The sequence below is a fragment of the Conger conger genome, chromosome 8 (assembly GCF_963514075.1).
Source record: "Conger conger chromosome 8, fConCon1.1, whole genome shotgun sequence".
In the NCBI taxonomy this organism is placed as follows: Eukaryota; Metazoa; Chordata; class Actinopteri; order Anguilliformes; family Congridae; genus Conger; species Conger conger.
The window spans coordinates 30,946,860-30,973,147 of NC_083767.1; the positions used below are offsets into that span (position 1 = coordinate 30,946,860).

The 26,288-nt window shown below is 42.5% G+C and overlaps 1 protein-coding gene across 1 annotated transcript in view; it reads right to left on the reverse strand.

The window, feature by feature from the left end:
* Positions 1-5,977: 5,977 nt before the first annotated feature.
* arid2 (AT-rich interactive domain 2) overlaps positions 5,978-26,288 on the reverse strand; it is a 110,267-nt gene continuing 89,956 nt past the window's right edge. Inside the window, exons 16-21 of the mRNA XM_061251051.1 lie at positions 25,890-26,047; positions 23,084-23,222; positions 22,848-22,930; positions 20,716-20,839; positions 20,434-20,525; positions 5,978-7,611 (exon numbers count right to left, since the gene is read on the reverse strand). Of these exons, the coding sequence (XP_061107035.1) occupies positions 7,500-7,611; positions 20,434-20,525; positions 20,716-20,839; positions 22,848-22,930; positions 23,084-23,222; positions 25,890-26,047 (708 nt within the window). The 3' untranslated portion in view covers positions 5,978-7,499. The remainder of the gene's footprint in view (positions 7,612-20,433; positions 20,526-20,715; positions 20,840-22,847; positions 22,931-23,083; positions 23,223-25,889; positions 26,048-26,288) is intronic.

The window sequence follows — 26,288 nt, forward strand, 5'->3', positions numbered from 1 at the left end:
GATGGCAGGCTCTGTCATGTTTGTCACTGTTTACTTTCCAAAACGGTGCATGGTTTCAGGGTGTTTCTTGCTGCAATTCCTCTCTTGGCCATTAGGAGTCCAAAATTACTGATTGTACCTTTAACGTCTGGCGAAAGGGGCCGTTTCCCCGTGGTCTGTTCGGAACACAGTGAGTCTACGTTAGCTCATTTATTTAACTGCCAGCTTGGAATTATGAAGTACGCTTCTTTTTTTTACCAGTATGTGCTCTTAACACAAGGATGTTTTCACCTTCACTCGCACTCACAGATGTCATTTTCTTCCAATTCCAAAATCCGAATGAAATGAATGCAGCCAAATAGGCTAACATTAACGTTCAGATTGCTAGCTCAAGTCTTTCTCGAGACTTCGAATTGTCTTTGAACTTCAACATGCTAGTGTAAGGGTAATTTTCTTAATTGATTCTTAATTGACAATGTGTGTTAACATAAAGACAATCATGTGATTTAAAATAACCTTTTATTATAATCCTTATTACTATTAGACCACTTTCTGAATTAAGTGCTTACTAGCAGTCTTTCTTTGTCTCTCTCCCAGCAGACAGACAGCCTTTGACCTTAATGTCTCTGCTTCTCCTAGATGGTGGTAGCTAGCACATTCCAGTCTTACAGCAAGGTCAACAAGGGGTAGTCAGAAAACAAAATACTGATAAATGTTAGTGGCCAGCTTCATGTCTTTTTTGTTTTGGTAAAGCCCCCCTCTTCTGGGGCAGTGTACTAAAAACTGTATATAAGCCTTACTATGCCTGAGTCAAATCAGATTCAAATCTCACTTTCTGTTATTTCTTTGCAAATAAATACAATAGTTAAACTCAAGTATAGCTATTGTTGTTTTACTGTGGATCTGTTTCATCAGACGATGCTCACACTAGTAACAACAATAATAAAAAAATGTAAGCCCAACTATTTACAACAATATATAAAATACAGACCAAGCCTGAACTATTAAAATTCAAACAATTAGAGCCATGGTGGCGCAACAGGCTAAGATGCAGCAGACTTGTGGTTGCAGTTTGTTGCATTTGCACACCGAGGACCGGGGTTTGATTCCTGGTCCTGCCAAAACCCCAGTTTGGCCGGCTCTAGTGGAGTGGCACAATTGGCTCGCTGCACCAGAGGGAGGGACTTGGCAGGGTTAGCAGTTTGTCGCGCACAACAGCACCCCGGGTGCTGCGAAATCACGGTCACAAGCATGAGATGTGATGGCTTGAAGAAGGTGTGTTGCTCTCGGATCGGCAGATCCCTTTGGGCCGCCGAGGGACAGGGTGTGGGCAGATAGGGTACAATTGGCTACTAAATTGGGAGAAAAGTGGAAAAAATCAGAAATGTATATTTGAAAAAAAAATTAACAATTGCTATAATAATCACTTTTACTCACTATCTCTTTTTCAATCTCAATTCTCAATACAATACACGCAAGCCCTTTACAACCCAAAATAAAAATGGCAGAGCGAGTGCCGACTGAGTTGAACTGTGATGTTCTGATTGGTTAGACTTTATGTCAATGCCTGGCAGCATTCTCTTTCGCTGTCACTGCCGCCAAGGTAAAATACTATCAAACACAAATTCAGAACTCCACTTCTAACCCCCGGAAACTGTTTTCTCCTCTCTCCTCAGCACACCGCCTCTTCCACCTCAGTCCTCCTTCGCTGCTGAAGACTTTGCTGATTTTTTCAATGAGAAGGTCACAGACATCCACAGATCCTTTGCAACTGCACTCTGTGCCCCTCCCCCATCTAGGCCCATCCCTTCCTTTTCCATTTTCTCTCCCCTTACAGACTCTGATGTTTCTCAACTCCTGCTCTCCCACCGCCCTACAACCTGTGCCATTGACCCTATCCCCTCTTCTCTCCTTCAGACTATCACACCTGACATTCTCCCATTTGTCACCTCCTTTGTGAACTCCTCCCTGTCTTCTGGCTGTTTTCCATCATCCTCCAAGAGGGCCCACATCACCCCGCTGCTAAAAAAGGCTACTCTGGATCCCTCCATCATCCAGAACTACCACCCGGTATCTCTTCTTCCTTTTCTATCTTAAACAATAGAACGAGCCGCTTCTAGTCAACTTTCTTCTTTCTTTTCTAAAAACAACCTGCTAGACCCCCATCAGTCTGGCTTCAGATCTGGCCACTCCACAGAGGCGGTACCGCGCTCCTCTTTGTCAGTGAATCACTCCATGCCGCACAAACAGCCTCCCTCTCCTCTGTCCTCATTCTCCTAGATCTCTCTGCTGCCTTCGACACTGTGGATCACTCCATCCTCCTGTCCTCCCTATCAGCAACGGGGATCTGTGGCACAGCCCTGCACTGGATTGAGTCCTACCTCTCTGGTCACTCCTTCCAGGTTGCCCGGGCTGGTACAGTATCGGCCCCTTGCCACAGGAGTTCCCCAGGGCTCAGTCCAAGGCCCGCTTCTTTTCTCTCTTTACACTCGTTCCCTCGGCCCTGTTATCACTGCACATGGTCTTTCCTACCACTGCTATGCGGACGATACCCAACTCTTCATCTCATTCCCACCATCTGATACACAGGTTTCAGCCCGTATCTCTGCTTGAGTGACATCCAGAGATGGATGGACAACCACCATCTAAAGCTCAACCCAGGTAAGACTGAAATGATATTCATCCCTGCCATTACTCCCTATCTGGATCTCTCCATTTCCCTAGTGGACACCACACTGACGCCATCACCCTGTGCAAGGAACCTCGGCATTGTGATGGACAGCAGACTGTCCCTCTCCGAGAACATTGCGGCGGTGATCCAGTCATGCTGCTTCTTCCTATACAACATACGGAGAATCCGCCCCTTTCTCACCCCCTACTCGACCCAGCTGCTGGTCCAAGCGTTGGCTTTGTCCCGCCTGGATTACTGCAATTCCCTCTTGGCTGGCCTCCCAGCGTCCGCCATCAGACCCCTCCAACTTATCCAGAATGCAGCAGCTCGTCTGGTCTTCAACCTTCCCAAACACTCGCATGTCACCCCCCTGCTTATGTCCCTCCACTGGCTGCCTGTCATGGCTCGCATCAAATTCAAAACATTGGTGCTAGCCTTCCAGCCTGCCCCAGCTTACCTCCAAAAACCATCAGACCCTACCCACTAGCTAATTAAGGTATCTTGCAAGCCCTTCTTCCTCCTCCCCATTTCTTATATGTGGCTGCTATCTACCGGCAAAAAGTGGTATTTTTTCATTGATGATAAATTGTTGGTTGCATTGAGGTCTCAACCAAAAGGTTATTGCATACAATATGTTGCATGATTAAAAAATGCTTTATATTAACTCGTTTGCTCACTCACGGTAGCCTGCAAGCTAACTAGCTAGCGAGTTTGGCAGAACAACGTTACAGTTTACTGTCGTTGCATAACAACCACTTGGCACTACTTACAAGTGTGCGGGTACTAGCTATTTGTAAATTATTCTTGTAATGAAACTGTTAATAAAAAACTGTTTTAATTGGATTGTGTCTATAATATCTATATTGTGGCGTCCGGGGGTACGAACTGGCCAACAAGTGGGCTCCCAGCGTGCCTCGGCTCGCCAAATCGCCACATCCGAGTTGGCGAGATTACTTTTTAAACCATTCAGCGCTGTTTCTTAAACTTGCCGCTGTCAGCATGTTAGTTGACAAGCGAACGATGTTAACGTTTTAATAAAACGTGTGCACATATGTGAAAAGTGCTTGTTACCCTGTGTGGAGTTTGGGGGCGGCTATGGGCCCAGCCGCCATTAATAGTTCGTCTGTGTTGAAAGCTGAACTGCTTAACTATGCGTTTCCTGCTAATAACAGCATTGAGCATTGAATTCCTGACAGTTTCATGATGGAACCCCGCCACGCTACAATAATATTACTCCGCTGCGCGTCGGGGCGAACACCCCCCTTAGCGCTGATAAAATATATATAAACCACTGCCTGTCGTGAATTATTGCTTAAATACAGTTCAACGAAGCCAACGAGTGGAATTATTCGATTTGGACCGTACTCGCTCCCGTCCTCGGAAATTACTGTTGCTCTTGCCAACTTGCCCATCTTCCGTCCATCATTCAATGAATTCGGATTTATTATCGCATTCCGACTAGACGCAGTTTACGTAAAATTAAGGTTTTACGACAACACGCAACATTGCCGTTTCAACTAGATGGGTAGTTTTCATCTGCATTTTTGTAGCTAGTTCTATTTTACATTTCAGCTTGTTTGTAAACGTAAATTATCTTAAGGTGTCAGTGAATTAGTTGTTATAGATAGATCATTACATTCATGTCACGCATTTCTTGACACTCAAAGCGCTTCACAGCGATTAAGGGAAACTTGCCTTAACCAACACCAATATGGAGCAGTAGCACCCACCTGGGTGATGCACGGCTGCCATTTTGCACTAGAATATTAGCCAAGGTGGAGTTGGAGAGGACAGCGTGTTGCCAATTGAATTAGGAGATGATTTTGGTGGTAGGATGAAAGGGCCAGGTTGGGAATTTAGGCAGGACATCATATGCCTAAGAATACATAGCAAGGATTTTATTAGTAGTTGTATTGTAGCTCTATGTTAGTCAGTACGATGATTGTCGTTATATTGTTACTTTAAATAAATATTTTGCTGCCCTTAATCGTATCGGTCGTCCCTTTAAATAGCAGAAGACCATCGAAGGAGTTGGTGCAAAACTAAATAAAACAAATTGCATATCCCAATGTCTATTCTGCGGAAAGAGAAGGCTAGATAATTCAATTAATTCAATAAATAATTCAAGTATTTGCAATAATTTGCACTATTATGCCTTATAAGCAGAACACTGAAATGTGTATAACAAAATAGGCCTACAGAAGCATAAAACAGATGCGAGCAACGCGTATAGCAAGCGAAGTATGTTTCAAATATTGCAATTCCTGCTTATAAGCTTGAACTGGCTTGTTTTACTGGCTGTTAGATATTAGATGAACTGCAACGAGCTGATTATGTACTCTATCTAACGTTAGCTAGCCTGTAATTATTCTACAAATGCATCCTTGTATAACATGAAACTATTCACTGGAGATCGGTTTTAAAGCGATTTTATCCAACCGCTAAATCAAAGTCATTTCCAAATGTAACTTTTCAGTTGCGCAAAAAACGTTAAATATCTATGCCGGTTCCTCAATTTTTACGATTTCCTCAGGGATAGCTACGTTACTATACTTCTTAAACAGGACGTTTTTTGGGGTTACAGGAAAGCATAGCAGTAGAAAGTGGTCCAGAGTCGAGCAAATCGCGGAGGGCGTTTTTGTTTTAGTCAATGCACATAAACGAGAAATGCCCACAGGAGTGAACACGTTGAAAGATAAATGGAAAACGGATGGTGACGAACGGTAAAGAGGCTTATCAAATCAAGCCAGTTTTTATCAAAGGCTTGTCAGAAAATTATCATCTGGACAAAGAAATACAGATATAAATGCAGAAAAGAATACATAAATTAATAAACATTTATTAAAATCTATTAATGTCTTCATTTCTGTGTCCATTTCTTTTCTCATACTTTCGTCCATTTATTGCAATATTTATTTATTTAAATTCAAAATGCATTTAATTTAGCATTTCTGGTCCTCCATATGTTCCGGACATTTCGACATCGATAACTGAAAAGAAACAGTCCATTCTACAGCAGTCAAATACTACATAATTTCCCAACTGTACAGGAATTCTGTCAACAGTACTGTATCACGTTCTCACCCATAAAATTAGTTACAACTCTTATAATGAACTATTCAAGATGAAGAACTATCTATTCGACGGAAAACGGCTTTACTGGTCTAACAATGGACAATTTAGATTATACAAAAATGTGTTCATTTGTGCAATATTTGGCCTTGAGGCTGCTGAGAAGGAAAACTGAATGAAATGACAAACTCAAGCCTTTGCTGGGTTCAACTTAACGTACAAGAAAACATCCAATTCAAAACAGAAAGGACAAAAAAATGTTCATTCTTTTTATTTAAAAACTATAAACAGTCACCAAAGTAAATAAAGCAAATCTATAACAGACGGTTGGGTCTATTCATATCGCACACTCTACTGACACAGCAGAAATGGTGATGGGATGTCCCGTTCGGATGCTACTACAACAGGCAGATATAAATGTTTACAGGAACACGCTGCAAAAGACAGTGTGGGGATGAGAGCCGGAATGTGGCATGGTATTAAGAATGGAAAAAAAAAAAACAAACAAAAAAAACGTACAATAAAACTCCACACTATATTAAGATAGAAAAAGTAGTGAAGAAAAATATCATACCTGCACGTAAAGGAAATATAACAGGAGAAAACCTGTAGAAAACTCCATGTATTTAAACCAATTTACAAATACAAAAGAATCTGCGCGAGTGCTGAGCCTGCGCGCAATGACAAACGTTTACAGTGGATACATGTTACGGCAAAAAAAAAAAAATAACAACCAAAAAAAACCCTTCAATAAGTTTTTTTTTTTTCTTCTACAAAAATGACATGATATATTATTTCATACTCTTTCAGCCAGCAAAATGAGTTCTACAAGGAATTATATTACAAAAAAATCACAGTTCCACAAAAAACTGCTTTCCTCTCCCCCTAAATTTTACAGCAGCTGTACCTTTGCAGACTATTTACACATTGTTGTAGAACATTCATCCACTGCTGCGTATATAATCACACCGAATACAAGTGACGGGGATTGTTAAAAAACAACCTGACCTACTGTAACGCTTTTATGATCTTCCTCGAGTGACTGTCACGGCATGAGAGTGGATTTTATAGATATTCACAAATATTTACAAGATTTTTTCTTATTTCGACATATTGGTATTTATTTCAATAATAAATAAGTGAAAATATATTGGCTCAAGTAAGAAAAACCAACCTACCAAGTTCTAAAGAAAAACACACTCTAACCAGTTGCCAACTGCAACACCTGCCAATCTGACCCAAAACACCCCCCACCCCCAACCCATCCCGCATCTGCACTACCCCGACCCATACGTTTAAGTCGAGTGAACCTCATACTCAACCATGTTTTTCGGCAAACAGTCCCAGGATTAGAAAAATGTGCTCGTATTTGGGCAGGGAGTACAAACGGCATCTGATTTTTAAGGTATGGTGTATTGAGCAGGGAGTACAAACAGTGCGAGGGATGAAGTGACAAGGGGCTGGTGGCACATCCATTGGCAGGGCGCTTGGGCAGGCGCATGCTGATGGACGCTGGAAGATCCCGTGGCAGTTTGTGGAAAGAACGAAAGGGACTGTTTTCACTGATCCCAGTACAGTGAGACCATTTCACTGAATCGAGTACAGTGAATAATCTAGTACAATGAGAGGCACTGACAGTGCCCTGAAACACTCTCCCGTTGAGCTAGCCCTCTTCAGACATGCGTCTGAAGTGTGGTTTCCCCCTGGCGTCCCCTAGGGGAGTGCAGCCATGCCCCTCCCACGCCCCAGTGTCTGAAGTGGCTGTCCCATAAGGAGGTCAGGCCTGGAGTGAGCGGGTCAGTTCGTAAAGGCATTTGGCGAGTGTAGTGGACACCTCCATGTTACTCAGCGCCAGCACAGAGAGGTGGTTTTCATGTCGCTTCACCAACCTACCAAGAGAGGGAGACAAATATTAGAAACAACACAAGCAGAAATTTACACTGCAAGAACTCTGGCCAAATTCACTAAATCGGGCTTTGAATATCAGTGCTCATCAGACAAATTGCATTATTTTCATGCAATCGAATAATCTTTTTTACACAATCAAATAGTCTTAAAATTTATTTATTTTTTTAACCTATTTTCCAAAGGCCAGCCTATATAAGTTTTCATTAACCAGAGTACTACATACTCTGTGAGCACTTTATTAGATATTTATTACTTATTTTAGAATTCTACTGCTGTAGCATATCCACTTAAGAGTTATGATGCATTGTGTGTTCAGAGATGCTCTTCTGCAGACCACTGTTGTAATGTGTGGTCATTTGCATTACCGTCACCTTCCAGTCAGATGAGAGCAGTCATCAGTAATATATTTGATAAAAATAGATTAACAAAAAGCTGCCTGCAAAGTAGTATGGACACACAATCTGTGGTTGGCTGAGTTGAACCTGCTGTCTTCCAGCCATCACTGAGGGACGGAAAGTACTATGGGCGAGAGAGTGTTAAGTGTATTAACTTTATTAAATATTGAGTGTTATTAACATTAATTTACTTAAATACCCTCTGTTCCAATACTTTTGCTCACATGAATATTGGATGGTGTAATACCAAAGGTACTATGTTCTAAGTAGTTTCAGACATCGTAGTGTAAAATACCAGGAAATAAAAGCTGAAATTCTGAACTCTTCTCGTGTTCATCTCATCTCAACCCCAAATGTATTCAGTGTATTGTAAAAACAAAGGAATTGGCCTGGCTGATCCAATACTTTTGGACCGGAATGTATATACTGTACATATCAGCTACATTTTGGATGCTTGTGTAACTGAAATATGCGCATTGGTACACACAACAGTGTCCAATTCCCAAGCAAGCACATTGCCTTCCTTACAGTCAGTCTACCCGACACGGAACTACTTTTCACATTTTAAAAAAAGCAATAGTTTTAACTTCAGCGTCATTGTTTAAAAAGTTCAGGTTCTTCATAATGATGAATTAAGCTGATCAAAGCAATAGTATGTCTGACTTGTTTTAATAGTTTTTTGGGCAACATTGAAGTTGTATGACTTCCGATATATCGGCATTGGCTAGTTGGACAAGAATTGTTTTTACAATACATTCATTGTGAATTTGACAGTAACATTATCGGGTTTGGTCTTTTCATAGGATATGTTGATGACACTGAAAAAGATAATATTACCGGTGCCATCCTTTCACAGAAACATCCCAAAAATGTGTTCAGCAATATGGAAATAATTCAGAATCTTTCATGACTTAAAGTTCTCGGGCTCGGTGCCGGATTTCTGGCGTTTGGCTGTTTTTTCCCCACAAAATAATATTCTCACAAAATAACTAAATAAACGAATAAATAAGACAACAACCACTCCGAGGCCAAGTCAAGATGACACATAATTTTGCTACTTTCCCCCTAAAATTATAGTATATACAGGAAGAATTTAATCCCATGTAATACAGTACTGTGCAGTCTTAGGCACCCTGGACTTTATTATATATATGTTTATTTTTTTGTGTGTGTTTGTATAAAAGAACACATTTGAGATTTCCAAATATTCATTTTCCAAAAGATTTAATTTTACAGAGACATTTTTGAATTTAATTTAAAAAAGTAACATTACTGTAAGCAACCGACTACTTTTTACATAAGAACTTGATCAAGGCTGTCAGAAAAGATCAGAAGCAAGGAGCTACCCAAAGTCTGCAGAAGTGGCAAGTTTTCCAACATGCCTGGAACAACCTCCCTGCTGATTGTCTTAGCCAACGCTGTCCTGCAGCATCTCAGGGAAGTGATGCAGTTTTAACGCCGAAGGGTGGTCACAAAAAATTGTGATTGATTGATTGATTGATTCATTCTCCTAACCCGCTTATCCTGAACATGGTCGCAGGGGGGCTGGAGCCTATCCCAGCATACATTGGGCAAAAGGCAGGAATACACCCTGGACAGTAAGCCAGTCGATCGCAGGGCACACACACCATTCACTCACACACTCATACCTATGGGCAATTTAGACTCTCCAATCAGCCTAACCTGCATGTCTTTGGACTGTGGGAGGAAACCAGAGTACCCGGAAACCCACGCAGACACGGGGAGAACATGCAAACTCTGCACAGAGAGGCCCCGGCCGACCTGGGATTCGAACCCAGGACCTCCTTGCTGTGAGGAGGCAGTGCTACCCACTGTACCATCTGTGACGCCATAGTACATTTATTTAGGACCTTATTTTTGAAAGAATCTTATCTGTACAGAATGTTATACAGGTACTTTTGCACAGTACTGTATATCAATATGATAACATCCCTTCTTTTGTAACATGCAACACAAGGACTGAAAATGTAAATGTCATAACGCACAGGTGTCAAACTCCAGTCCTGGAGGGCCGCAGCGTCTGCGGGTTTTCGGGTTGTTCCCGGCACCTATGGTTCATTTAATTCTTTGATTGGCTAAAGTTATCCACACACCTTGTTCTCAAGGCCTTAATTGACAGCTGATTGAAAGGCAACCACAAAAACCCGCAGACACTGCGGCCCCCTGGGAATTCAGTTTGACACCCCTGTCATAACGCAATGTAATATCTTTGTTTTTGTTCTGGATGTATCCTGTCCAATCACATTAATTCTTTCATTATCAACGGTGTGCGAGTAAGGCAGTTTTTTCATCAAATGAGTAGGGAGCTATTGTCACAGTCAGTCACCGGGCTGCGCACGGTATCCGCTGAAACATGGAAGCGAAGTTCATTCAAACTCCGGAAGACACAAGCCTAATTGAGAGGGGAGTGAAAAATGAATGGAGATGGGCTTTGGTTGAAGAAAATGGTGGGGACGGGCAACTGCTTAACACTACACTGGAAGAAACTGGCTGTTTGACAGGAAACTTATACACGGCAGTAGAAATGTTTATCTGACAAGTTGAAAAAAGGATTGTTTTCCTTAAATGCTGATGAGTCTACACGCCTGAACATGGATAGAATTCTTAATGTCCTAGTTAGCTATTGATCATCATGATGATGATCTTGGCAGAGATATAACACAGCATGTAACATATTCTGTGTTTCCCGCAGTGGTTTATAGATAATAGATAGCCTTACGAAATAAGAAAACCGACGTTGAACAGCAGCATTTGCCGATTTCAAATAACATTGTGCAGTTTGTCATTGAATTATCAAATTGGAAAGAGACTAACCGCCACTCCATGAAATACCAGCAATAATAATATTTAGCTAATTATTAACCTAATTGTTAGGTAAAAATGGCCTTCTCTTATTCTTTTTATAGGGCATGTAATAACATTCAAACAACTCTCCATCATAATAATCTTGTGACCTTAGTCAAGTTCAAAGCCATGATAACTGACTGTGTAACTGAGTTCTTTTCCAAAGCTGGATCTACTACTGTATTGTATATCTGCACTACAGTGTATGCGTTCTTATATTTTAATGTGTATTTTTTTTTTTTTTCTTTCTTCCAACACTTGGTAAAGGTGTGCTGGCCAGGTCTCCCTCAAAAAGGAGCTTATTAATCCTGATTACATAAAGGCACTTTTTTTTTCTTCTAAATTTCTGATAAGCTGTCTAGGTTTGCCTAGAGGAGAGGTTGCATGTGTCACTTCTGTAAAGGTTTTGTCTGGTGCCTTTCAATGTGTTGTATATAAGATAGCGGTGGCTTATCCAATCAGCAGTATCAATACAAAACAGCATGCTTGTGCATTTGTGTTTCTACTTGAAAAGATCATCTAACAGAACAACCTTAGACAGTACTCAAGATCAAGTATTCAAGATCATTTGCAAACAGACGATTGGTTAAGTTTCCACATTAACACATGTTCTATGTATTTGCTTGCATTCTGCAGTTTCATTAGCCAGCCTTTGGAAATGTGTTCTAATGCTGCACCGCTATTCTAGTCTGTATTCTATTATAGCTTAAGGTGTGCACCGCTATTACACAGCAATTTTGATGTTGGATTGATTTCGGTTTAGTCGTTTTTTGCATTGCATTGCAGTGCAGTGCATTCCCCTCCAATCAGTTAATACCAAAATCTAATCACCAAACATTCAACACCTTTCAGGTGGATAGCAGCACGAATTGTGTTCATGTTACGTGCTTGGGGACATCAATGCCATTTTTGCCCATCACTCTCATTTACATAAGTATTCAGACCCCTTTGAGTGGCACTTCAAATTGTGGTCAGGTGAATCCGGTTTGCCTTAATTATCCTTGAAATGCGCCGAGAGCTTGATTGGAGTCTACCTGTGGCAAACTGAATTGATTGGACATAGTTTAGTAAGTCACACACCTTTGTATAGAGACCCACAATTCAGACTGCATGTCAGGACAACAACCAAGCCATGAAGTCTACGCAACTCTGTCGACCTCGACTCCATCAATAAAGCCTTTATGGTAGGGTGGCGAAATGGAAGCCACTCTTAAGTAAAAGGCATATGACAGCCGGCTTGGAGTTTGGCAAATGGCATTTAAAGACCTCAGAGCATGAGGAAGAAGATTGTTTGGTCTGATGAGACAAAAATGTAACTCTTTGGGCAGCACTATGTCCGGCAACACACACACTGCTCATCACCTGGCTAATTCCATCCCTACAGTGTAGCATGGTTGTGGTGGCATCATGCTATATAGGGGTGCTTCTCAGTGGCAGGAACATGGATACTGGTCAGATTTGAGGGAAGGGAATACAGAGAGGTCCTTGAAGAAAACTGAACTGAAGTGCATGCGACCTCAGAATGTGGCGATGTTTCACCTTTCAGCACGACAATGACCTGAAGCATACAACCAAGACAACGCTGGAGTCTTGGGACTGTCATTGAGCGGCCTAGCCAAAGCCCAGACTAGTTAAAGCCCATAGAACATATGTGGAGAGACCCGAGGATGGCAGTTCACAGACGTTTCCCATCCAATCTGATGAAACTTGACAGGATCTGCCAGGAAGAATGGAATAAACTGCCGAAATCCAGGTGTGCAAAGCTTGTAGATAATAACCCAACAAGACCAAAAGTACTGAATTAAAGGTCTAAATACATATATAAATCAGTTCTTAATTTTTTATTATGATTATTTTTTTAGAAAAACATGTTTTCACTTTGTCATTATGGCGTCTAGAGTATAGATTGATGGGCAGCACAATAACTGAAGGGGTCTGAATACTTTCTGAAGCCACTGTTTGTGTAACTAGCCACGCAAAGCAGATAATGTTAGTTATCGTATGGCTACTGTAAAATAAAAGTACAGCATTATTGGAATGTGATGAAAACGGTCATGCACAATGTTATAACGGTAATAAAAATGTCTGTCCTCTAATGTAATAACTGCTGGTTAAGGTAATAAAACTCTTGAATGGTTAACGTAATAACTTTTGCCGGTTAATGTAATAACCGGTAGTTAATTAACCAGGGCTTACAACTTTTTTGATGAATAATGTAATACTTTTATTACTACTATTTATGTAATAACCTTCTAAAATTCCTGTTCCATCAAAGCAAGTCTCATACTTTGCTACTTACATAAATAGAACTGCAGTAGAAGGCTCATATAGAAACACTACAAAATGAACCCCCCTTCTCAGATCATCACCTTGTGCAGTCCCTGAGTATTTGGACAGTGGCACATTTAGCTTAAATTTGAGGGTTTTTACATCAAATCTTGGTCTTTTTTTAGTATATTTTAATTTCTTTCCTATTTAGGATCAAAAAGTTGTGATCAGTGTTTAAGAGCCCCCACACGTTCATCATGTTCATATGTGCAGTAGGGATGTGACAAATCAGTTTTTGTAACCGGTTACCATCCCATTTTTTAAACGGTTCACCAGTTAACCAATACTGCTTATGACCGCAAGGGGTCTTATCTTTTTTTTTTTTACTGAATTACTGAGAAATGTTAATTGCATTTTCAAACTTTATTTTGGGCCATCTCAATAGTTAAATGTCAACATTGTATAACATCCGATAATGGTAAGTCAGCCTAATTGGCAAATGAAATATTTACATTTACATTGGCATTGTGCAGTTGCCGAAATCCCAGTAGTTTAGGTGTAATTTCTTTTTAATGCATTGGTTAAAATTCTTCATGTCTTCATCCCTCGTCCCTATGGCTTCTGCCTGATAGACTTAATTGGCATGTAATCTGTAAATATGCTGCTGTGAACAACAGACCGGGTTGTGCACTCAAAATTCCATGGTCACACATTATTTGGCTGACAGAATATAACACCGGGTCCATTTTACAATAGCTGACTGGTCTAACGATTTTACTTTCCTGCCAATAGAGGTCTCTGTATCTACAATTTCATATATTTTTATGTAACAGTAAACTTGCATTTTACATTCAAATGAATTTTATATAACGTGGGACAATCGTGGTCCATTTGTCATTGAAAGCGGGGAATTTTTGCTTTCAATATCCGATGGATAAATAGCCTAATGATAATTTATTGCCCTGTGGGCTCACCACCTGCAGGGGTCGGCATCGGAGTCGGGTGCTTTGCCCAACGGGCAGTAGGCAAAGGCGGGGATCTGGGCGTGCTGATCCTCGGCGTCGCAGACTGGTTCTGGGGACGTGGAACGTCACCTCTCTGGTGGGGAAGGAACCTGAGCTAGTGCGGGAGGCGGAGCGGTACCAACTAGATATAGTTGGGCTCACCTCCACGCACAGTACTGGTTCCGGAACCAAACTCCTGGAGAGGGGCTGGACTCTGTTCTTTTCTGGAGTTGCTCAAGGTGAGAGGCGCCGGGCGGGTGTGGGGATACTCACAAGCCACCGGCTGAGCGCCACTGTGTTGGAGTTCCACCCGGGGAACGAGAGGGTCGCTTCTCTGCGACTACGTGTCGCTGGGGGGAAGGCTCTGACTGTCATTTGTGCGTATGCACCAAATGGCAGTTCAGAGTATCCGGCCTTCTTGGAGTCACTGGGTGGCATCCTGGAAAGGGTGCCACCCGGAGACTCCATAGTTCTGCTGGGCGACTTCAACGCTCACGTGGGCAATGACGGAGAAACCTGGAGGGGGGTGATTGGGAGGAACGGCCTGCCTGATCTGAACCCAAGCGGTGTTTTGTTATTGGACTTCTGTGCTGGCCATGGATTGTCGATAACAAACACCATGTTCGAGCATAGGGTAGCTCATAAGTGTACTTGGTACCAGAGCACCTTAGGCCAAAGATCGATGATCGACTTTGTGGTCGTATCATCAGACCTGCGGCCGTATGTCTTGGACACTCGGGTGAAGAGAGGAGCAGAGCTGTCAACTGATCACCACCTGGTGGTGAGTTGGATCAAGTGGCCGGGGAGGCTGCCTGACAGACCCGGTAAACCCAAACGTGTAGTGAGGGTGAACTGGGAACGTCTGGCGGAGGCCCCTGTTCGCGAGGTCTTCAACTCCCACCTCCGGAAGAACTTCTCACGCATCCCGGGGGAAGCTGGGGACATGGAGTCCGAGTGGGCCATGTTCAAAGCCTCCATTGCAGAGGCGGCAAGCAGGAGCTGTGGTCAGAAGGTCATCGGTGCCTGTCGGGGCGGCAACCCAAGAACCCGCTGGTGGACACCAGCGGTGAGGGAGGCCGTCAAGCTGAAGAAGGAGGCCTTTCGGGCTTGGCTGGCCCGGGGGTCCCCTGAAGCAGCAGACAGGTACCGGGTGGCCAGAAGGGCTGCAGCTTCGGCAGTCACTGAAGCAAAAACCCGGGTATGGGAGGAGTTCGGGGAGGCTATGGAGAAGGACTTTCGGTTGGCCTCGAGGAAGTTCTGGCAAACCATCCGACGACTCAGAAAGGGAAAGCAGGGCTTGTCTCAGGCTGTTTTCAGCAGGGGAGGAGAACTGCTGACCCGGACTGGGGATATTGTCGGACGGTGGAAAGAGCACTTCGAGGAGCTCCTGAACCCGAACAACACGTCCTCTGTGGAAGAGGCAGAGCCTGAAGACTCGGGGGAATCTGCACCTATATCCCTGGCGGAAGTTGCTGAGGTAGTCAAAAAGCTCCTCAGTGGCAAGTCGCCGGGTGTAGATGAGATTCGCCCTGAGATGCTGAAGGCTCTGGACATTGTTGGGCTGTCTTGGCTGACACGCCTCTTCAGTGTCGCGTGGAGATCGGGGACAGTACCTGTAGAGTGGCAGACCGGGGTGGTGGTCCCCATTTTCAAGAAGGGGGATCGGAGGGTGTGCTCCAATTACCGGGGTATCACACTCCTCAGCCTCCCTGGGAAAGCTTACTCTAGGGTACTGGAAAGGAGGCTCCGACCGACGGTCGAACCTCGGATTCAGGAGGAGCAATGTGGCTTCCGTCCTGGCCGTGGAACAGTGGACCAGCTCTTTACCTTGGCAGGGTTGCTGGCGGGGTCATGGGAGTTTGCCCATCCAGTCCACATGTGCTTTGTGGACTTGGAGAAGGCTTTCGACCGTGTCCCCCGGGGAACCCTGTGGGGTGTACTGCGGGAGTATGGGGTACCGGGGCCGTTGTTACGAGCCATCCGGTCCCTGTATAACCAAAGTGAGAGCTGTGTCCGCATTCTCGGCACAAAGTCAAGCACGTTTCCGGTGGGTGTTGGACTCCGCCAAGGTTGCCCCTTGTCACCGGTCCTGTTTGTGGTATTCATGGACAGGATCTCAAGGCGCAGCCGAGGTCAGGAGAGTGTCCGGTTTGGTGACCTCAGAATCGCATCTCTGCTTTTTGCGGATGATGTGGTTCTGCTGGCTTCATCGGACCGTGACCTTCAGCATGCACTGGAGCGGTTTGCAGCCGAGTGTGAAGCGGCCGGGATGAGAGTCAGCACCTCCAAGTCCGAGGCCATGGTTCTCTGCCGGAAAACGGTGGATTGCTCCCTCCGGGTTGGGAACGAGTCTTTGCCCCAAGTGAAGGAGTTCAAGTATCTCGGGGTCTTGTTCACGAGTGAGGGTAGAAGGGAGCGTGAGATCGACAGGCGGATCGGTGCAGCGTCAGCAGTAATGCGGGCGTTGCACCGGACCGTTGTGGTGAAGAAGGAGCTGAGCCGGAAGGCGAAGCTCTCGATTTACTGGTCGATCTACGTCCCAACCCTCACCTATGGTCACGAGCTTTGGGTAGTGACCGAAAGAACGAGATCGCGTATACAAGCGGCCGAAATGAGCTTCCTCCGTAGGGTGGCCGGGCTCAGCCTTAGAGATAGGGTGAGGAACTCGGACATCCGGAGGGAGCTCGGAGTAGAGCCGCTGCTCCTTCGCGTCGAAAGGAGCCAATTGAGGTGGTTCGGGCATCTGATCAGGATGCCTCCCGGGCGCCTCCCTTTGGAGGTTTTCCGGGCTCGTCCAACTGGGCGGAGACCCCGAGGGAGACCCAGAGCCCGCTGGAGAGATTATATATCTCTCCTGGCCAGGGAACGCCTCGGGATCCCCCAGGAGGAGCTAGAATGCGTTGCTGGGGAGAGGGACGCCTGGAATACCCGGCTTTGCCTACTGCCCCCGCGACCCGACTCCGGATAAGCGGGTGACGATGGATGGATGGATGGATGGATAATTTATTGCTTTATTTTTATGTAGATACCGCATAGTGGAAAGCGAAGTTCAGTTTGCTGTTAGTTTGAATTTGCGCGTCAACGAATAAACACAGATGAAGAAACGCCATAGAATAAGCCAAAAGTGAACTAACATCTACAGATTTAAAATACACAAAAAATGTTTGACAACTATAGTACTGTAGCATTCAATTCCATGCAGCGTTTGCATTCTTAACGCTCTGAAATGGCCACCGATTGCTTGTGGACAGCATATTGTGATATTTAGTGCAACATTTGTCCAATAATGTATTGCTTTATTTGTAGATACAGCATATGGAAAGCTATGTTCAGTTTGTGGGTAGTGTGAATTTGTGTGTCAGTGAATAAGCACGGATCTTCTGTGAACCTTAAGAAACCACATAGCGTTACAATAAGCCATAAGTCAACCAACAGCTACAGAAATTATTTGACACTAATACTGTAGCATTAATTTCATGTGGTGTTTGCATTTTAAACCCCCTGAAATGGCCAGATTGCTTGCTAAAAACTACTGCAGCTTGTCGATTGCCAGTTTAGAATAATTTAGAACCGCAATAATATGCCTAGTGATGAACATGCATTTATTTTAAACTGACCTTACGGTTATCGGTTATCAATTTTTTGTAACCGGTTACAAATCAGTTTCGGTTATCCGTTCACACCCCTAATCTGCAGTTTGGATACCTTTTTTTTTCGCAATTAAATCTCAGCCAGGAAGGAACAGCACTGTCTGAGGTAGGAGTGAATTATAGCATTCAAGAAGCCTCATCCTTGCTAGCCCAATGGCAGGGAAATTGTACTTAAGCTGTGACATTCTCAATGATAATTTGTGTTAGAGTGAAGGCGCTCATAAAACCATGCAGATTTGTAACTAAGAAATAAAGAACTATACTTTGTCCATCAAATTTGATAACTCTATCCTTTCTTGAAACGCAACTGTAATCTACAGTAACTAATATATAATTATATATTATAATAATATAATACATAGTTCCGCAATTTTGGGGGACCAAAAGTAATAAGACAATTGGCAGCTCAAATGTTTCTTGTACAAGTGTGCTAAATCTCATCATTAATTCAGGCATAAAAGAGCTATCAAAAGGTCTACAGTTGATTCCAGGAGTGCCAATCTCTCAAACTGAGGACCAAATAAGTGCCAGTAACGGTAAAGCAGGCCATCGTGACAGAAAAAATCTTGACTCAGAGACATGCCCCAAAAATTAGGTGTGTCAAAATCAACTTCAGTACATTGCGAAGAAGCAAGAAAGCACTGGTAAGCTCAGCAATTGCAAACAACCTCGTAAACCATGGAAGACCAGCGCAGTGGATGACAGAAGAATGGTGAAGAAAACTCCCTTTGTAACTGATCAAGAACACTCTCCAGAATGTAGGTGTAGATGTATCAAACAGGACCACCAAGAGAAGACTACACCAGCATAACCTCAGAGGGTTTGCTACAATTTAAAAAAGTATTGAAATTGTGACTGACCTTGTTTTTAAGCCTTCCGATACTAGAAGGATGAGATCAGAAAGGAGAATTCCCCTGAAGTCAGAGCATATTGTCACATCCAAGCCTGCCTCCTAAGTGTTTCTGACCCATCGGAGAAGTGCTTGAGGTTTTTTTCTACTTTATGGTGAGAATTCTTTGGTCATCAGCAAAGGTCTTTGGGATTGCTAAATACATTTGTGCTTTCTTCATAATGATGTTGTAGGGGAACAGAACAAAAGATCTCCCTCCTAAAAGCATGATAAACAATCACAAGTCAAAATCAGACTCCACCTTAGTGAGCAGGCTGGTTCCTCCAAAACTCTCGACGATGTGTGCTAAAAGTGTATCAATATATCCATATTAAAGTATGATATGTACCCTATATAGTTGCAAACTGATTAACTGCTAAATTGTGCTAGAATTACACAGCAGCCAGCTGGGGGGGAGGCGTCTCGAACTGTCAAGGACACGGGCAGAGCAAGATATGACTGTACAGCTGATTTCTCCGGGACTCTCGATGTTTTATGCCAGAAGTGTATCTATGAACCTAGAACATTAATTATAGCTGAGCTTATGAAAACGCAAGAAACCACAGTGAAAACTGTTGAAATGAGAGCAAAGAATGCATTTACTCCCTTAGAAGAGAATAATTAATCAAATGTTTAGTACGGCTGTATATTAGAAAAGTATATTAGAAGTGAATATTAATGAAATGTTTAGTTTGTCTGTATATTTTCAATGATTACTGCTGCTTAGTTTGTCTTATAAAAGCGAAAGATACAGAGTGATGTGTATGGATGACGTGTGTGTTAGAGGGGGGGCATCCAGAACTTTGAGGTCATTTGCCAAGAGCAGGTGCGGGGTGAAGTGAGGACAGGGGGAGTCCTGAACTTTGTTCGTAGTTGGCAGAACGCCCTGAACTTTGTAAAGAGTTGGCAGAGCATAAGGACCATTGGCAATTTGCCACAATGACATTGTGGGAGGAGCGTTGGGAGGAGTTACGATAAGAACAGTGTGGGTGATTTGCCAGAATGAGGTTTGAGGAGGACTTGTAGGTGGAGTAACTGTGTATAAAATGGGTGTAAAAATGACAGTCAGGGTTCAGTTCTGGAGAGCTGATCCGTCTTTATGCACGTGTGCTAATAAAGTCAGATTTTCCTGAAGATTTTGCTGCCGTGGTGTCGTCTTTTCCCTCGCGAAGATGTTTTTCGACAAATTGAAGATTTGGACTCTGTCGTTTCCTAGACACGACAATGTTCCAAGGTTTACAGTTGATTTTGGTAAGCCTAAGTTTCGGCTGTTTTTTTTCTTTTCTCAGCCTCATAATGGCTTGCTTGACTTTCATTGGCACATTGACTCTGGTTTTCATGTTGACTAACACAATACCAGCACTAAAGAAGCAATTTAACATACCTGACAAATCAGAAACACCTCCAAAGCAATTTCTCCCGAACATAATGTACTCGATGTGGATGTGAAAGCCCTCAAATTAAAAAGCCGACAGTCCGCACCATAACCTCATATTCAACCTTTCCTTTCAAAATCAATGTGCTGGAATACTGAGCAAAAACTACATACAATACTTATGGACTGCCCTAGCACTAGCTACAAACCACAATACAAAGTTTTTTGGAGTGTGGAGTCATCCACATTTGTCCCAAACTGCCGCTTTTGCTCCATCTCCACAGTTCATAAAATATATCAAGCACATTTCCTGAACCTAAAACCACAGAAGAAGTCCTTTTGTAACAATTGACTTACTTTCTGCCACAGTCTGAATATTTTGCAATGTTCTTCAGGGTTAAGGCAGCTGTCAATCTGACATGTTTGGTTATTGGTCCCTCTTTTTCATCCTGATGGAATACAAGAAGGTTATTAGGTTATTTTACAACAGAGCCATTTAGAACACTGGGCAGCACTTATGACGGAGTGGGGTGCTTATGATTTACTCCAAATATGAACATATGTACTTAAGTACATAACAACAGGACATATTACCATTAATAGTTGTTCTTTTTTGGGACAGGAGGTGGTAACACTCACAGAAAAGTCTCTGAACACCAAGTTCCGGGACCCTCTTCTTAGGGCCATGAGGGCAGCACTGGGGTGGTTGACTAGAGCCTTTTGCGCTCTTGGAGTGGATGGGCTACTTGCCTCAGGTTGGGGTCTGGTCAAAAATAAACACGAGTGATTAAATTAAAACAGCGGTACCGATACTTGTGCACAAAAATGTTAAAATATGTTTAATGCTAATTGTAGTTTAATAAAAGAGTGGACAATTTAACTTGTGAACTTTCCCAGAAGCAGTGTCAATTGAGCTGCGTAGTCAGAAGCCGCCTGGTCAGCTACTCAAACAACAGTTTTGTAAGGTTTCTGAGCACACTGGATATTTCTGCTAAGGTGCAAATAATTCTCGCGTGCACACATACAAAGTCACATCAAGCACACTTGATGTGACTTTGCGCGTCAAGTATTGTTTCATCGGTCAACTGAGAACAAAGTGGAAGTGCAAAGTGCAAGTAGCGGGGTGGCCTGTAGCGTAGTGGTTAAGGTACATGACTGGGACACGCAAGGCTGGCGGTTCGATCCCTGGTGTAGCCACAATAACATCCGCACAGCCGTTGGGCCCTTGAGCAAGGCCCTTAACCCTGCCTTTCTCCAGGAGAGGATTGTCTCCTGCTTAGTCTAATGAATGGTACATCGCGCTGGATAAGAGCGTCTGCCAAATGCCATTAATGTAATGTAAAGTTAACAGTGGTGAGTTTATACTCATACTTTAAAAGACTGTAAATTAAACTAATTATTTACAATACTTATGATCAGCTATAATATGGGGATGAAAGCCAAAAATACTGCTAAGACAGAAATACACAGAAATAAAACGTCACATTCTGGATTGGCCTTCCATTTTCATTCATCACAAAACCAGGGACACAAATTAGCCAGTGTGAATTTGCAATTTACCATCCTACTCATTTGGCATAGAAAAAAAAAGAATGTGTTTAGTAAGCTCCACATTTGGACCTTGTATCCCAGGCTTATGCAGTAAGTTCCACAAGAGACGGTCACTGGCTATATATCCAATTATTGCACTGGTACAGGCTGGCTACTTTTGTAGGAGGAAAATTTGCAGTAACCAGCCGCCCAATACAATGATGATCATCTCAGCCACCTATTTTAGTTCCAATCCTGTTGGTCACATTGTTACTCTAGCCCTCTCGTTGAATTAAAATGAATATAAACTGCAGCATGCTCAAAGATTTTGGGTGCGTCTATTAGCTCTCAGAGCCTCCAGTGCTCTGAATTTCCCAACAACCGGAGAGCACTCAGAGTACGTTCTGGTGATGCTCTGACAGCAAATAAACAAACGCACCCATCCGAGACACACTTGAATCTGCTCTGGGAGGGAGGTTAAGTTTAATTACGTTTTCGAACTTACAAAGATAAGCACCTCTTTCTTTCGACAGTATGCCTGTTATAATTTTGCTGGTTACTTTTGGTTAACTTGCCATTGTCAAACAATTATTCAAATGAAAACAACAATCTAAATCCTGATTCACGCATAAGTGACCATTCCCCACTGTCAGACTGGTGTCTAGCTTGGTGTAAGGTGCTGAGAATTCCAAAGAAAACGGGACACCTGGTCACCCTTTTCTTAACGCAGCAAGATGCAGAGAGGTTGGTATATAGCTTTGTCTTTAGCTGAATAGACCACTGTAATGACCACTGCAATTTAACTGGTCTTTCCAAAAAATTGATAAACAACTGATGAAAAATGCTGCTGCCAGGGTTTTGACAAGATTAAAGAAGACAAAGCTCTCAAACTGCCTTTTAAATAACCTGAACTAACACTGGTCTACTAGCTTAACTTAACTGCTTGGTTGCCACAAGACAGCAGGAGATGGCATGTTAGCTTGCAAGACAATGAGGAAAGCTCAAGAAATTCTGAATGAAACCAACACAAATGGCATACTACAACAAAAGTACACCTGGCAAAATATATTGCACAGTATAAACGTGAAACATTTTGGAGTCCATTCTCTTGTAGATGAAGCCATACATCACAAAAGCAGAAATGCTATCAGAATTCCCATAGAATAGTCATAAAGATTTCAGAGAATTCAGAATAACATTTTCAAAACATTAACTCGACTTGAAACATGTTTGAAACGCACCTAGGTGTTTTCAGGTTGCTGCTTTGCGACTGCTCCTCAAGTTTTAATCCAGCCAGCAGGGCATCCCGTGAACAGTGTTTATCCTGAAAAATAACAGACAGTGCTGTTTAATTCTGGAAGTATACAGTCCATTGGAGCAGAGGGTGAGTTAATGTTTGCCTCTGGGGAGAGACAGTGAACACTATCATGGGATAGCAGTCATGCAGCTTGTGTGTGAACAGTATTTAGAGGCTTGCCTGGAGATGGGTGATGAAGGACAGTCTCTGGCGTGGGAAAGGTTCACATCCTGTCCACAGGCACTGCCCAGGGTACATGTCCTTTCCTCCGTGCTGGGTGGCCGCATGGTAGAACACCTGAGACGGCGTCTCAAACCATCTGCAAAAAAACACGCAGGTAATTATCAATATCCCACCAGCTGCAATGGAACACACAGACCAAACAAACAAACCATCTATACAAAAACATCAGTCTTTAAAGGTTCAATGAGCATGCAAACCAAACCAGCACAAACAAACCACCTGCTAGCATGGGCATACGCAGACACAGCAAATAAATTAATATTATTTTCCAGCAGCTCCATGCTTTCAAGGTTTGGCAACACTAAAACTTGGCATGGCTGTAAGAGGTTTGCCAACACAAATATGACGTGGTAAACAGGATATTCTTGCATAGATCTGAATTATTTTTAATTTGATGTGAAACTAGAAGATCAGAGCTACAAAATGAGGAATCGCTTGCTGGGATTGGCCAATCTGATTTTAAGATAAGGCTTGTTAAAGTATGTGTGGCTTGTTAAACCTCTCTCTCCAAACTGTATAAACTGAAGAATTTTATCAAGATTTAACTTCACTTAAAATTACTGAACTAATACTTAGTTGCATAACCATTGTTTTTAACTGCTGCCCATCTGCGTTGCAATGAGTGAATGAACTTCTGGCACCTAGAAACGGGTATTTCAGCCCAGGAAGAACAAACTACATTCCAGAGTTACCGTGAATTTTTGGGTTTTGCTTCAGAAACTGCATTTTTAATGTCACCCCACAAGTTTTCAATGGGGTTAAGGTCAGGGGATTGAGCTAGCCACTCCCATTACCTCAATCCTTTTTGTCTGGAACCAAGATGTTGCTGCTTGCTTACTTGTGTGTTTGCGGCCATTGTCTTGTTGAAACACCCGTCAGGGGCATTTCCTCTTCGGCATATTGCAACATAATCTCTTCAAGTATTCTGATGTATTCAAACTGATCCATAATCCTTGGTATACGAACCCAATGTATGAAAAACATCCCCATACCATTTTTGCGCCTCCATGGTTCACTGTCGTCACTGTCACTGTCGTGGAATTCAGTACCCGGGGGTCATCTGACATACTGTCAACGCCCACTAGACCCGAAAAGAATGTTACGCCATTTCTCTTTGGGCCAATCGATGTGTTCCTTGACAAATTTTACCCGATTTTGCACATGCCGTTGTTTCAACAATGGTGCTCTAAGGGGTCTTCTTGCTGATAGCTTAGCTTTGCTCAAACGTCTTCAGACTGTAACAGCACTTACAGGAAATTTCTGGAGCTGATGAATGGCTGAATCTTTGCCATTCTGACTATTCTTCGATCCATTTTAACAGTAGTTGCTCGTTTTCTTCCGCTTGTTCCGGCTTTTTGTTGCCATTTTAAAGCATTTGAGATAATTTTAGCTGAGCATCCTATAATTTGCTGTACAATGTTTGGAACACCCCATTTTACTTACCAATTCAGAAGGAAATATATTTTATAATAATTGGTGAAACATTTGCTTCCCTTCTTCCTTAATAAAGAACAATTATTGACACCCGTTTTTTCACAGAATTAATGAATTCTTCAATTAAACTCCACACTGCTATTATTTTGAACACGCCCCTTTCAATGAGTGAGTCCTTTACTCAGAACAAGCAGCGTGCATGTCATGACGGTTGGGTTTGTTGTTTTTCTATTACACTACTACATCTACAAGAAAAGTATTTGCTATGCAGAAATATCACTACTACTAATAACAGTGGTTCATCAGATTACTGATGTTATACTGCTATTTTCTTGAACACAACTGTAGGTTTAAAAACTGGCCCATCAGCCACTGCTTTGGAGGGTTTGGGAGATTGGGGGCAGGACATAGGTCTGGGGGTGTCAACAAACTGCATAATGTAGGCATTAGCATTTAGGTGGGAGGCATAACACTTGAAAGGCAGCATTTTTAAATAATAATTATAAGCTTGAATTATATATCACCTTTATATAGCACACTTCATACATTAAAAAATAACTCAAAGTGCTTTAAATTCTGCATTAAGATCACAGCTTCCTGGTTTCTGCACCCATAACACGTTATCACAAAGAAAATCAGACGCTACATTCTTATTTCTCAGGTATTGCTTGAGTTATATCTTTGAGAACTATCAGCTAGGTTTATAGTGTAGACTTGTGAACAGCTTTAAATGACCGTAAAAATGCACACACAGCAACGCAATAAGCTCAAGGTACAGAGTCAAAAAGACCAGAAACTATGAAAGAATAACACACTTGAGGAATGCTCCATAAATAGTTTTACATTGAGCTTTAAGGCAGGTTGGTTGTTTTCGTAGAATAAAAAGTCACATAATGTGCTGTAGATTATGTTCCATGTGCTGGCTAACTGGACCGTGTTCCAAACACCGAGTTAGCTCACGATGTTCCAAACAGTGCAAATTTCATAGTGAATAAATAAGAAATTACTTCCAGATCAGTGTTGGATTTTGTGAGTGTGTCAAGTCTAATTCCTTCCGTTTTAATAAAAGCTTGGTACGAGTCATGTACATGATCGTTTCAGCACACAGTGACAAGGTAAATGGTGTTCTCCTGTGACAGTGTGGTGGAGAAGCTGTTGCTAACAAGAAACTACGAACCGGGCAGCCAAAAGTGTTCCTTGAAAAATTGTTCATTCACGTACACACATCACTTTATATAGACAGTACCAGTTTAATTAACGTTAAGATTAACCAGATAAAGATCTAAGAGATTAAAAGAGTCAGCCTCACCGTTTACAGGACTGCCACAAACACTTGAAGTTGTGGCCAGGCTTTCTGTCCTGATCCAGGGGTACCTCAAGCGCTTGCGATATGACCAGGGGGGGCGTGGGTACAGATGTTGCGCTGGTTTGCCCAGGGGGTGGGGGAGGTGATGGTATCAATGGTGGCTATTCCAAGAAAAAGGGAAATTAGTCTGAAAAACACTCATTTCAATCACCCAAAGGACATTAGATTTAATCAATGGAATTGCTTGTAATAATAATAAAAATATATATACAGAAAAAATATACATTTTGACAGAGATATATAAATAAAAGCACAAAAAGATAGGGAGTATTATTTATGAAATTCACAAAAATGAAAATTGAAAATGAAATTAGAAAATTGAAAAGGAAAAAAAAAAAAACG